The sequence below is a fragment of the Sphaeramia orbicularis genome, chromosome 15 (genome assembly GCF_902148855.1).
Source record: "Sphaeramia orbicularis chromosome 15, fSphaOr1.1, whole genome shotgun sequence".
In the NCBI taxonomy this organism is placed as follows: Eukaryota; Metazoa; Chordata; class Actinopteri; order Kurtiformes; family Apogonidae; genus Sphaeramia; species Sphaeramia orbicularis.
Genome location: NC_043971.1, coordinates 53,556,560 through 53,568,730, shown reverse-complemented (window position 1 = coordinate 53,568,730; position 12,171 = coordinate 53,556,560). Strand labels below are relative to the sequence as shown.

The 12,171-nt window shown below is 37.6% G+C and overlaps 1 protein-coding gene across 5 annotated transcripts in view; it reads right to left on the bottom strand.

Moving 5' to 3' along the window:
- LOC115433966 (spectrin beta chain, non-erythrocytic 1) overlaps positions 1 to 12,171 on the bottom strand; it is a 168,610-nt gene that overhangs the window by 16,652 nt on the left and 139,787 nt on the right. For 4 of the 5 annotated variants that reach the window (XM_030155566.1, XM_030155564.1, XM_030155565.1 and 1 more), the window contains 6 exons: positions 10,447 to 10,533; positions 5,156 to 5,313; positions 3,431 to 3,569; positions 2,251 to 2,335; positions 1,977 to 2,173; positions 446 to 540 (listed from right to left, as the gene is read on the bottom strand). In XM_030155566.1, coding sequence (XP_030011426.1) covers positions 446 to 540; positions 1,977 to 2,173; positions 2,251 to 2,335; positions 3,431 to 3,569; positions 5,156 to 5,313; positions 10,447 to 10,533 — 761 coding nt within the window. Of the gene's footprint in view, positions 1 to 445; positions 541 to 1,976; positions 2,174 to 2,250; positions 2,336 to 3,430; positions 3,570 to 5,155; positions 5,314 to 8,181; positions 8,251 to 10,446; positions 10,534 to 12,171 lie in introns of those variants that run through there. The other variant, XM_030155569.1, reaches the window with a different exon arrangement.

Genomic DNA, 12,171 nt, shown 5'->3' with positions numbered 1-12,171 from the left:
TATAGATGTTTTTATATATACACTTTTATACTGTTGTTTTTTCTGTGTAGATATTTTTTTTATATATCCTTTTACTTTTATACTTTTTGTGGTTGTTGTTTCAGCTGGTTCTGGAATAAACGACAAGTTGTCAGTCATTTTCAGACATGTCTGTTCACATTTTTACTATTTCAAATAATTATTTTATCAAATTGAAGAAAATAAATAGATTATTTGATTAATAACTGATAGCTGAAGCTCAGTATAATATAGTATTTTTAATGTTAGTTTTTTCTTTTTAAGTGATAAATAAAACTAGAATTTAAACTGTTTGAGTCTCATTTTAGTGAAAATATGAGTAAGTAAACAACAACATGAAAAACACACGTTTCCCTAGTGAAGGAATGAGACTTTGGACCAAGTGAAGGTTTTGTTGGATGTAAATGGATGTTTTGTGTTGACTGACCGTGCTGCAGCATCAGTGGGCGGAGCCTCAGTGGTGGGGGGTTGTCTCCTCCTCTCCTCCTCCTCTTGCCTTCTTCTCACTTCCAGTAACTCCATCTGGACACAAACACATGGATGTTCTCATGTTACTGTTGTGTGTATGTGTCTGTCTGGTGTGTGTATGTGTGTGTGTGTGTGTGTGTGTGTCTGTCTGGTGTGTGTATGTCTGAGGTGTCTATGTAGGGATGTAACGATATGAAAATTTCATATCGCGGTTATTGTGACCAAAATTATCACGGTTATCACTATTATTACAGTATTGTTGAAATTGTGCTCAAAATGTTCAAAAAGTACTAATACACTGAAATAATTTAACCAAGTTGAAAAAAGTTTTGAAAAAAACAAACAACAAAAAAAACCAAATAAAATAACAGTCACAATGTCCCTTCTGTTGCAGAAACATTCAAATATTAACCCTTAGTGGTCTGAACCTATTTTGGCTGTTTTTCAGTCCTTTTGATTTTGCCTTTATATACTATATAAACAAATGTTTACTATACCCATGTTTGGGATCTGTTTTTTCAGCACAACTTCATTTATATCATCTGTCTATTATTTTTTTCACTTTAACCTACTATATCTACACAAAAGGCCAGAAAACACAAAAAATATATAAAATCCGATTTGAAAAATGTATATAATTTATTGCATAAATAACACACAGATGCTTAACGAACCTTTTCAAAGACTTTAAAAGTGAATATTGGTTCCAAATATTAGGTATAGAAAATTAAAATTGTAATAAATTAAAACTATACTCAGACGTTTTCTCTGGAAAAGTGCGGTAATCAAACACGGTTATCATGATAATTAGAATTTAAATGGTAATACTAGCCTTTGGCAATTTTACCGCGGTTTAGTGTTATACCGGTAATCGTTACATCCCTAGTCACAGACAAAGGTGGCAGCTCCTTTAACCATAATCATCTGGTCATCGCTCACATTTCCACAGTTTTAGAAAATTGTTGTGACTAAAGTTGGCATCTCTGTCTCATTTGAAAGTTTCATGGCAATATCTGATTTTGAGGCATTACAAAGAATACGAAGAACAAAAAAAAATGTTTTCACCTCGTGTTTCTCAGGTTATATGTCTTAATATGAAGTTTCAATAAGAAACAGTATAGCTCTATCATGGAATTAGGAAAGTGGACAGCCAACAGTGAGGCTGAGATTAATCAAATAAAATTATAAGATGTGACACTTCATTACATCTGTGATTGTTATTAAAGCTAACAAAGAATATTGTTAACAAAGAATAGTGTTACTGAATGAATGAATTTGACATAAAAGCAGATCTTTACATAGGCATTTTCTCTGGAAAAGTGCGGTAATCAAACACGGTTATCATGATAATTAGAATTTAAACGCTAATACTAACCATTGGCAATTTTACCGTGGTTTATCGTTATACTGGTAATCGTTACATCCCTATGTGTGTGTATGTTTTCTGTGGTGTGTCTGAGTGTGTGTAATCTGAGTGTGTAATTCCCCACCGTGGTCAGCCTCTCCAGTGCAGCAAAGCGTTCCTCCCAGGTGGCGGCCGACTTCTCGAAGGCCTCGTGGCGTTTGATGAGCTTCTCCACCTCGTCCACGCTCTGTCCCATCTCCCTGCTGGACAGGTAGGGCTCCTGGCCCAGCAGCCACGCCTCGGCCACGCCTGCGTCCCGGGAGAACTGATGCACCTCCAGCACTGAAACACACACACCGGGGTCAACCTGGTCTGTTCAACAAGGACTCAACGATCCGGTGACCGGGTCAACATCTCACCTAATCTAAGCCACTCCCATCTGTCCTCCCACTTGTCAATCATGTCTTTTCTCTTGTCTGTCAACTGTAGTAACTTCTCTTTAATCTGAGGAGAGAAAAACAAAAGAGATGAAAAGACATTTTCACATTCAAGTCTGTGAACATGATGCTTTATGATACTGAACGACCTCATAGTTTTCCAGCAGTTGCCGATTTTATCCAGTTTTATGGTCACTGTTTGTCTAGTTCATAAGAGACAGTTTCTGAATGTAGTTGGTCTTGAACAACACACACTGGGCTGCATTTCTTTAATATTAAAGAATCACTACTTGTTATTTTTATTATCATCATCATTATCATGACGAAACATTCTAGGCTGCATCCAAAGGTTCATTTACTAATCAGTTTGAAAGATGTGTGTAAATCAAGAAGAAATGTTTCACTCCTCCTGAAAACCTCTAACAGCAGTGGTTGTAAATAGTGTTTCTACATTTCTTATATTAACCCATAAAGACCCAAACGTCCACCTCTGACCAAAAGCATCTGCTGATCTAAACTGTTTAATACCTGTTGATCCATTAATCCTATCAATACATGTCAATAATTGGTGTAAAATACAGTTCTTCATCTTTTTTATGGTTATCAGATATGACCCATTTGAACATTCAGAGGCTCTGTAGTTACCGTGGAAACATTGTCATCTCCTACAACATTGATTCACCAATAAAATCCATGGAGTTGGATCAATGACAGTGGATGGACACACTGGGTTTATGTTCAGTTAACGATCATTAATCTTTTTCTTCAGCTTCAGTTTTGATCTATAACCTTTGAATTTACGTGAAGCTTTTATGAAAATCTATATCATCAGTGAATTAAATATAGGACAGTAAAAAAATGCAGAGGATAATATAATAAATGGTAGTAAATCACTTGGGAAAACTTAGCTTTAGAGAAAAAAATCTTTTGTGAGTGGACGCCAAAGTAGCACTGGGTCTTTAAGGGTTAAAATGCATTGGTTGAAAATAAAATAGTCTTCAACAGTTAGAGGAATTTTGGAATTGGCATTATTTATAGATTATTATGGGATTATTTTACTGGTCTGGCCCATTTGGAATTGTATTAGGCTGCATGTGATTTGGCAGAGTTTGATACTTCTGTCCTAAAGTATTAAATATTCTAAAAACAGGGGATCTGTCACCTCATCTGAAGCGTAGTGTTTTCTAGCCAGCAGTGCTTTTCCCAGTTCGATGCAGGTCGTAAAGCTGTCGTTGCGGGCGTCGATCTCTGCCTTGATGCCCTGGTGGTTGTTCATCAGCAGCTCCACTGACGACACGTCCCTGCAAACAACCACACAAACACAACACATGAGTGACCAGTTGACCAACACTCACCAACATTTGACACACCAGTAAGAGCACAGCATTAAATAACCCAAATACACTGTAGAACACCATATAGTTAGGCTGCATTATTTGCATAAATGTTTTCAACACATTAAGATTTTGTCTGTTCAGTCCGTCCAAACTTTGAATTTTTTTTTTTTTTAGCCATTTAACTGAATATAAACTAGAAGCACTCGGAGAGCGCAGACCTCCGCCAAGGCTGATCAGTGCCCCCCCCCCCCCCCCCCCGTGGGCCCCCCCACGCCAAGGAGGTTATGTTTTTGCCAGGGTTTGTTTGTCTGTCTGTCTGTCTGTCCGTTAGTGTGCAACATAACTCAAAAGTTATGGACAGATTTTGATGAAATTTTCAGGGTTTGTTGGAAATGGGCCCCCCCGTGGGCCCCCCCACCCCCGATCACCACCAAAATTTAATCATTTCTTCCTTATCCCATTTCCAACAAACCCTGAAAATTTCATCAAAATCTGTCCATAACTTTTTGAGTTATGTTGCACACTAACGGACAGACAAACAGACAGACAGACAAACAAACAAACAAACCCTGGCAAAAACATAACCTCCTTGGCGGAGGTAAATAGGAGTGTGACAAAATATCGATACAGTAAACTATCGCAATACTTAATATTAACATGGATTATCAATGCGCTCTCACTGCATATTGTTTTTTTTTTTTTTTTTTTTTAATATCATTACAATATAGCTGCTATAAACATCTTTCATGGTTCCTCCTTAGTGAGTCCAGTCACTGTGGTACATGTCCTCCAGGGGGCGCTCCTTACACGAGTGGCTGAAAATTGGGCCTAAGTCATAGAAGAAGAAAAATCTGTCGGCCTAGAGCAGTGAAGTTAAACTCAAAGATGCACTGTTTGCATCGTTTAAATCCAAAGTGTGGACTCACTTTGGCTTTTATAGTGTGGATGGGACAGAGCTGGATAAGGACTTCACAGTACGTACAAACTGTCTCACAAAAATACAATACACGGGCGCCACGACAAATATACACACTGGAGAGACACAAGATGTGTTTTCTGAATGAGTTTAAAATGGTGTCAGTGTTTGTCAAACACCTAAAAAAAATCCTGTTTCCAGTTCTGTTGAACTAAAACAGTGTCATTGTTTTTCCACTACTGCTGTTTGTACTCTGGTTAAATTATGATGCAAAATATAAACTATGAAATGTATTTAATTTTTTTGGTTTGTTTTTATTTCACTCCTATAAACACATGGATATATTGTAGGTTATTAAGAGCAATATATCGATAACCACAGTATCGCCATATAGATATTATCATGATTGAGCCATGTATCGAGTATCGTATCATATTGTATCATATCGTAAGGTGCCCTGAGATTCCCAGCCCTAATATAAAATGCACTAATACGACTAATAATGCATCAAAGCTTGCATTTCTAAAGCCCTGAGTGCAAAGTATTCTGTAAAACTCAACTATCAACTATTTTTAATGATCTAATAACTATGGATCGAGGCTCTAAACCCGATCTGAACACCATCTTTGGGTACCTGGGCTTCTCCTGGGCCTCGATCAGACGGATGACGTCCTCCATCCACAGCATCAGGTCTCGGACCATACTGAAGAAGCGGAACTTGTCTCCAGTGTCGACCAGCTTCACCCGCCGACCCTCCACCGCCTCCAGGAGGTTTTTCCAGGCCTCCAGGACCTGAGACGGATGAGATGACACAAAGGAAAGTTCAGCTTCAGGCAAATTAATAAGAAAATACCCGTTAAATAACCACTTACTTATTGACAGGACAAACAATCAGAGCTACGTCTAAGATGGATCAGTCATGTGTTATATACATATGCATATTTTAATCAGAGGGTTATTCAGTCTTATAAAGTCAAACTAAGTTAACATCAACGAGGGGACAGAAATAACTATCTGTGGAACTAAAACAGTCACTGATTAAATGATATTCATATATGAGTGTTGATATAAATCTCAGTCATCAGGAGGCTCATGCACAGCCACCATGTCTTCGCAAAAACCGCACAAAAGAATTAAAACAATTACCCGCACGCTGCTAATTGGACAGTTTCCTGATTAACTCATTTTGTCATAAAAAAGGTGAGGAATTATGTCAACAATCTAAAACCGAAGCACATTCAGTTATCCAACAGATGTGACAGAAAAAATAAGAAAATCAAAGAATGATGGATGTTTCAGAATCTGCAGCCTGTAAAATGAGTTCGTAATTGTTTGAAATATGAATAAAAGTATCTATATAGCTCCAAAATACAATGTATGCAAGTACCCTGAAAAATGAACAGACCAAACAGAGAGAATAGAAAGTAGATGACAAACAGGAAGCAAACTCCAGAGCACTCTCTTTAAGCATTAAAATGCCTTTATTCTCACAGCATGGTCATGTATAGACCTTAAAAAACACTTCAATGCATTTTGGCTTCAAGCCTTCATCAGGAAGTCGAACAAAACAGAAGCCTGGAAAACTGTAGGTCAGGGGTATTCAAATCCGGTCCTCAAGGGCCAGTATCCTGCATGTTTTAGATATTTCCCTCTTCCACCACATCTGGTTTAATAAATGATCAGCTCATCATCAGGCTCTGCAGAAGCCTGATTATGATGTAAGGGCTTCCAGGTGTGATGGAAGAGGGAAATATCTGAAACATGCAGGATACCGGCCCTTGAGGACCGGATTTGAATACCCCTGCTGTAGGTTCTTCAAAAGCATTTTAATGCTTAAAGAGAGTGCCTTGGAGTTTGTTTCCTGTTTTGCATCTACTTTATGAATCCCTTTTTCCAAAGAGCACCTCGAACAAACTCTTTTTTGGGTCCTAGAAGTATTCCTTCCCATGATTTTTTGAACTTTTTCAGAGGATCGAAAGTTTTGCATGGATGGGTTTGTATTTGACAATAATATTCTTTCATAGAAAACTGGGTGCAGTCTTTTCTTTTTTTCAGATCTGTATAATTTAGCAGTGTTCCACTCTTTGACATATTAAAATATAAAGTCACACCTCTTATTTCTTCTGTCTTCCTGTCCAACACCTTGTGTGTATTTATTTCAGGCGGGTGTGTATGTGAAATGAGTATTTTTGTTGTGAATTGTTTTTTTGTCGACTGTCACGTATGTATGTATGAACTTGTACGTCTCAGTTTATGTTTATTTAAAAATAAAGCACGCGTTGCCTTTGATTTTAGTCATAATGAAATTTAAGATTAACTTCTTTTTTTTTTTTTTTTTTTTTATCAAATATTTTTTTGTCCCAACAGCAAACTCAACTAATATTAGTGATCTAAGGTTTTCACATAAAGTCATCATGTCATTATATATATTAGAATGTTTTTGTAAATCTCATCTTTATTCTAATACTGGTTTAAGGAGCCACAGAACAAATGTTATGCATCATCCATGCACTGCAGAATGACAATAAAGCATAAATAAAAGATAATGTAGCTAATTTTGTATTTAATCAGCACTATATACAAGACATTCCAAAAGAAATTACACATATAATGTATTTAAAACACCACTAGTAATAGGAAAGAATCTAGAACCCATTTTTGTGCAGAGGTAATATTTTTACCCCAGTAGAACCAGTCTGTACTGATATTTGGCCGAAGTGAATGTGAAATGTGTGCAACACTAACACCAGCTACTGTTCAGGCTCCCATTGCAAAACAACAGAAACTTCACATGAACATGAGCATTTAATGATGGCAAACCTCACCTGAGGAGGACCACTCATGTGCATTTATATGCAGTAATGTTTGACCCTTTAATGGAATCAAACAAACATAACTTTGGTTGTAAAGGAGGTGTGTCCTAATCACAGTGATCTGATTGGTCCGTGGCAGCCACACCCATAGTGGGTTTATGCAGAGTTAATGAATCACAAACAAAAACAGCAGTGTGCGGGTTGTTTTTCATTCTTTTCTGTAAATGCCGAACATACATCTTTTATAAAGTCAGTCAGATGGACCCAACATTACAAGGGGCGTGTCCTCAGCTCAGTTATAATAACATTAGACACGCCCACAGCTGTCTTCTTAATTCACAGACTATCTAAACACCAGCAGGTAGAAAGCAGCAGAGTTTAAGACATGACAGGGAAACTTGACAAAATTAATGGCTGCAGAGAACCACAAGCAGCTAAGAAGCAGCTACATTTTAGCAAATGCTAATGAAAACACTGGATTATAGCACAGTATGCAGCCAAAAAAATGCATCTGATATCGATTTGACATAAGCTGGATTAGAGGAGTGCATATTCAGATAATTTATTGACTGAACAGACCCAAAATGCATTTGCAAACTACTGGCAGTGTTTGTTTTTACCTCCCTGAAGGCAAAGGTGAGGAGGTTAAAGCTCCTTGTAACTCATGCAGAATTAGGAATATTTAACAGCAGAATGTGCGAAAATCATCCATAACAGAGAAACAACAAACCCTAAGAGTATTTGCAAATCAGCAGGTCTGTGGACAACCCTACAGCAGCTTTAAACCGCATGAACAAGACTAAAATGTCACATTTTAGTCAAAGTTTGAAATCAAAGTCTAAAACTGCAGCCAAAATGAAGACTAATGCAAAGCCAATGTCTGTGGTAAACAGAGTCTCACCTCTCCCTTTCTCTTCTGGTGGACAGGGAGGATATGCAGGGAAATGGACATACATACATACATACAGGGAATGGTCAAAACACAACGCCATCAAAACACTAACACCGTCTCTGATACAACACTTGTCTGATAATACAAACATCTTAGTGGAACTAAAGGGAAATAAGGCTGCAAATTAAGGTTGATATTTAGTGGGTACAGCTTTAGAATGACAAATGTGTACACTTAAGACAGATCTGGACTAAAAGCATTCCTTTTCTTCTCTAAAACTCTCTTAATTTTTGATGTGAATACTATGGAAACTGTGAGAAGTCTCTGCTGCAGGTGGACGTTATGATCAATAATCAATTCTTCCAAACCTGGTTAAACATTTCAGGTTGAGTTATCACTCTTCACTCATAGAATCTAAAACCTAGTTGTGTTTCTGAACCTGGTTTGATCCTTTCGCCGTCTCAGGAAATGACACTTCACTTTGTCCTTCACATTCGAAGATGTTAAAGATGTTAACACAATGGAAAATGGGAAAATATTGAATGTGAAGACAAGTTTCTTTTATTAGGGCCTGAAAACTGAAGTGTTCAAAACCCATGAAAAACAACAACAAACAAACAAATGAATAAAACCTCCATCTTGACCCAGATGTACAAAGTCTCCACCAGACCTGGTTTATCAGGTTGGAGCTGTGACCGTCTGACAGGAAGTCCAATCATTTGGATTGAATAGGAAATGATTGCCTTGTTTTTGACATTTTCAGACATTGTACTTGAAGAAACAAGCATCAAATATCAAATCTGGTCAGTGTCAAAGAATGTTATCATTCTATGACGCTGAATATTTGCAGTCAAATGTTATGATGATAAGCGTTCATTGAACAGTGTTGGCGACATGTCGTGGTAAGTTTCAGTGTTTTGAAGCCTCTGCATTAAGGTTCACATAGATGTAGATGCATGCATCAGGTCCAGAGTTACAGAGAGTCAGCCATACAGTTTTGTTTATGGACTTTTGGGCCTGTTTTGTCTTTTTTACTCCCACATTTCCAGCCATTACGCTGTTACACTAGATGTGTGTTTGTGTGGAGGTAGGGAAACAATGTTAAAATAATTCAATAATCTAAAAAATGTATATAAAATACTAACTTTTTTTTCTCAAACACAAGCAATACTTCAAATGTAATTTGTTAAACATGGTTTGTGAGATTAACAGTCAAACATGACTTTCTAATTCTTCATTTACTCCACCAGTTCAAGTGTGTGCTGACAGAATTATAATCAGGACTATAATCGTCTGAGCAGCTGTTCAGTCCTGTGTGTCGTTTCCAAGACATTTAATGTTTAAAAGAACAACTAATGGAGGAGTTTATCTTCATTCATGACAGATAAATCGTCCACAGTTTGAATGATATTCTGCTCCTGCATAGTTTCAAGGTGCTTCTTCTAAATAGTTTTGTGCAAAAACACATTCCAAACAAATGTAATGTTACTGTAAATTCCTTCTCCCCACTGAGTTTTACTGCAGTTCCAGTACAACATTAAAGTTTTAACTGGTGACATAACCATTTTTCCTTTTTTCCTGTGTTCAGTTATATCCCAAACACAGGAAAACATTTGCACTGAGTATTTAAATCACCTCAGAAAAGTGGAAAATTCTCTATTTAAGTGCATCACTATTGGTGTGAAAAGGATTTGAGCTTCACGATATGTGATTGTATGATCTATCAGAGATGAATCCAGAAGAGGGAAGACAGTTTCCAAGTTCAAGAAATAAGATTTAGCGATGCCTGTTATTGTCCAACAATAAACATCATGTTTATTGGATTGTATAATCCCATCAGTGAGGAGATGTGTATGTTCTGTATTTTGACCATGCCCTGTAAAAGTGTTAGAATCTGACCTCTCTAAATGGGCAACTTTGCAGCATTAAGTTTTTAATGATTGTTTTATTTGTGATTTTGTTCTGGGAAAAGCCTAGATTTGACTTGATTGGCTTAATTTGCAAACAAATCCTCTCAGAGGCAGAAAAACAGTGCGACATTAGTGCAGCAGCATTGCAGCATGCATGACCACCACAGCAAAACCTGCAGCCTTTACCTTTGAAAGACGTCATGCATCCAATACAAAGTGAGCTCTAATAGTTTTCCCGTGCGCGGTGGACTGTGGGGGAACCTGTCTGACCTCGGTCCTGTTGGTTCGTGTATCTGATACTAAAGCTCACCTCTCCTTCTCTCTTCTGGATGTCATCAGCTTTATCTCCAGCATATGCAGACTGCAGACGGACAGCATCCTCCTGAAGCTGCCGCACCTGAAAAACATAAGATTATAATATTTAGACAAGAGGATGGAGCTGTGAAACTTAACAAGTTAATGCTAATTTACAGAAAACACCAACCAACAACACTGCTAAGGGCCCTTTTACACAGCACAGAGATCGCTGGGTGACCATTGCGTGACCAAAAATTGTCTCGATCTCTCAACGATCTCCTAAGCCTCAAAAAAGCCATTTCTGTGTAAATGTTTGGGAAATCCTTGTGCACTCATTGTGCCTTTGGCCCCCTATTTTAAACTGTCTGGTGAGATATGAGACATGAGATACAAGATAGTCGTACCCATTCCCTCATTGATCTCGCAACCATCTCTACCTTCAGGGTGAAAAAATTTGGTGTTCATTGAAAGATTGTTGAGAGATCACTGGGAGATCATTGAGGGCTCCTTGAGCGTTCGTTGAGAGATTGATTTGGACTGTATCAAAACTTTGAGGAGACTGTGGTGACCGTGGAGATCACTAGAAGATAATTGAAAGATTTGGCCACTTTTCCATCACTCAACAATCTCTCACTGATCGCCACCCCTGTGTAAAGGGGGTTTAAGTGAGAAATGATATGTTAAACATTGTGGCGTTGTATTTGATAACAGCAGTGTCAACTTCACATCACCTATAAACAGACTTATTAGCACTATCTGGCCTAATTCATGGACTAGCTTACAGACCATATAAAACCATAATGAATTAATGTTAACATTACCAACATGGAGTTGCTACACTGAATTAAATAGCTGGTTAACCTACAAATTTGACTACTATTTTTGTTTATTAATGTGAAGATGACATTAGTGCTAAAAATACAATTATATGTATGAACATTGAACAAGTAGCTGATCCACTAATCTTATCAATAAAAGGGAGAGTCAAAAAGTTCTCAGACAAGTGTAATAAAAAGTTTATTTTAATTTTTTAAAATTTATTTATTTAACAGACCTCTGCCATGAATTTCACAGGTCCAGCTGCTCCTTTTGGATGCCACTCTGACACACTGGGGATGAAACTAGATCCAAGTTGATGAAGCGCTCATCTGAGAACTTTTTGACTCTCCCTTGTACATGTAAAAAAAATTGCTGTAAAATGCAGTTTGTCATCTTTTCATGGTCATCAGATATGACCCATTTGGACGTTTCAGAGGCTCCGTAGTGAACGTGGAAACACTGTCATCTTCTACAACACTGATTCGCCAGTAAAACCCATGGCGTTGGATCAGTGACAGTGGATGGACACACTGGGTTTATGTCCAGGTAATGATATCTTTGCTGAAAAAGTAACTTTTTCTTTTCTGTTTTCTGTTTCTGATGTAATAGCCCTCAACTTCAATCTGAGCTTTTTAGAACATCTACATGATCAGTGAATTAAATATATGAAAATACCTGATTTTCACTGAAAAATGGGTTAAATGTGGTCACATCCAGCTACAAAAAACAGCCATGTATTTATACAGTCCATGGATATAATGTGTTCATACAGCTGTTCTACTAATCGCTCCCCAAACAGGATTTGCTGATAGCAGTGTTGTCTAAAGCATCACCTCTGCATGTTACGGTCCTGTTAGGGATTGTGTGAATATGTTCTACATGTTTCTTGTCCACTATCCTCAACCTCCACACATGCGTC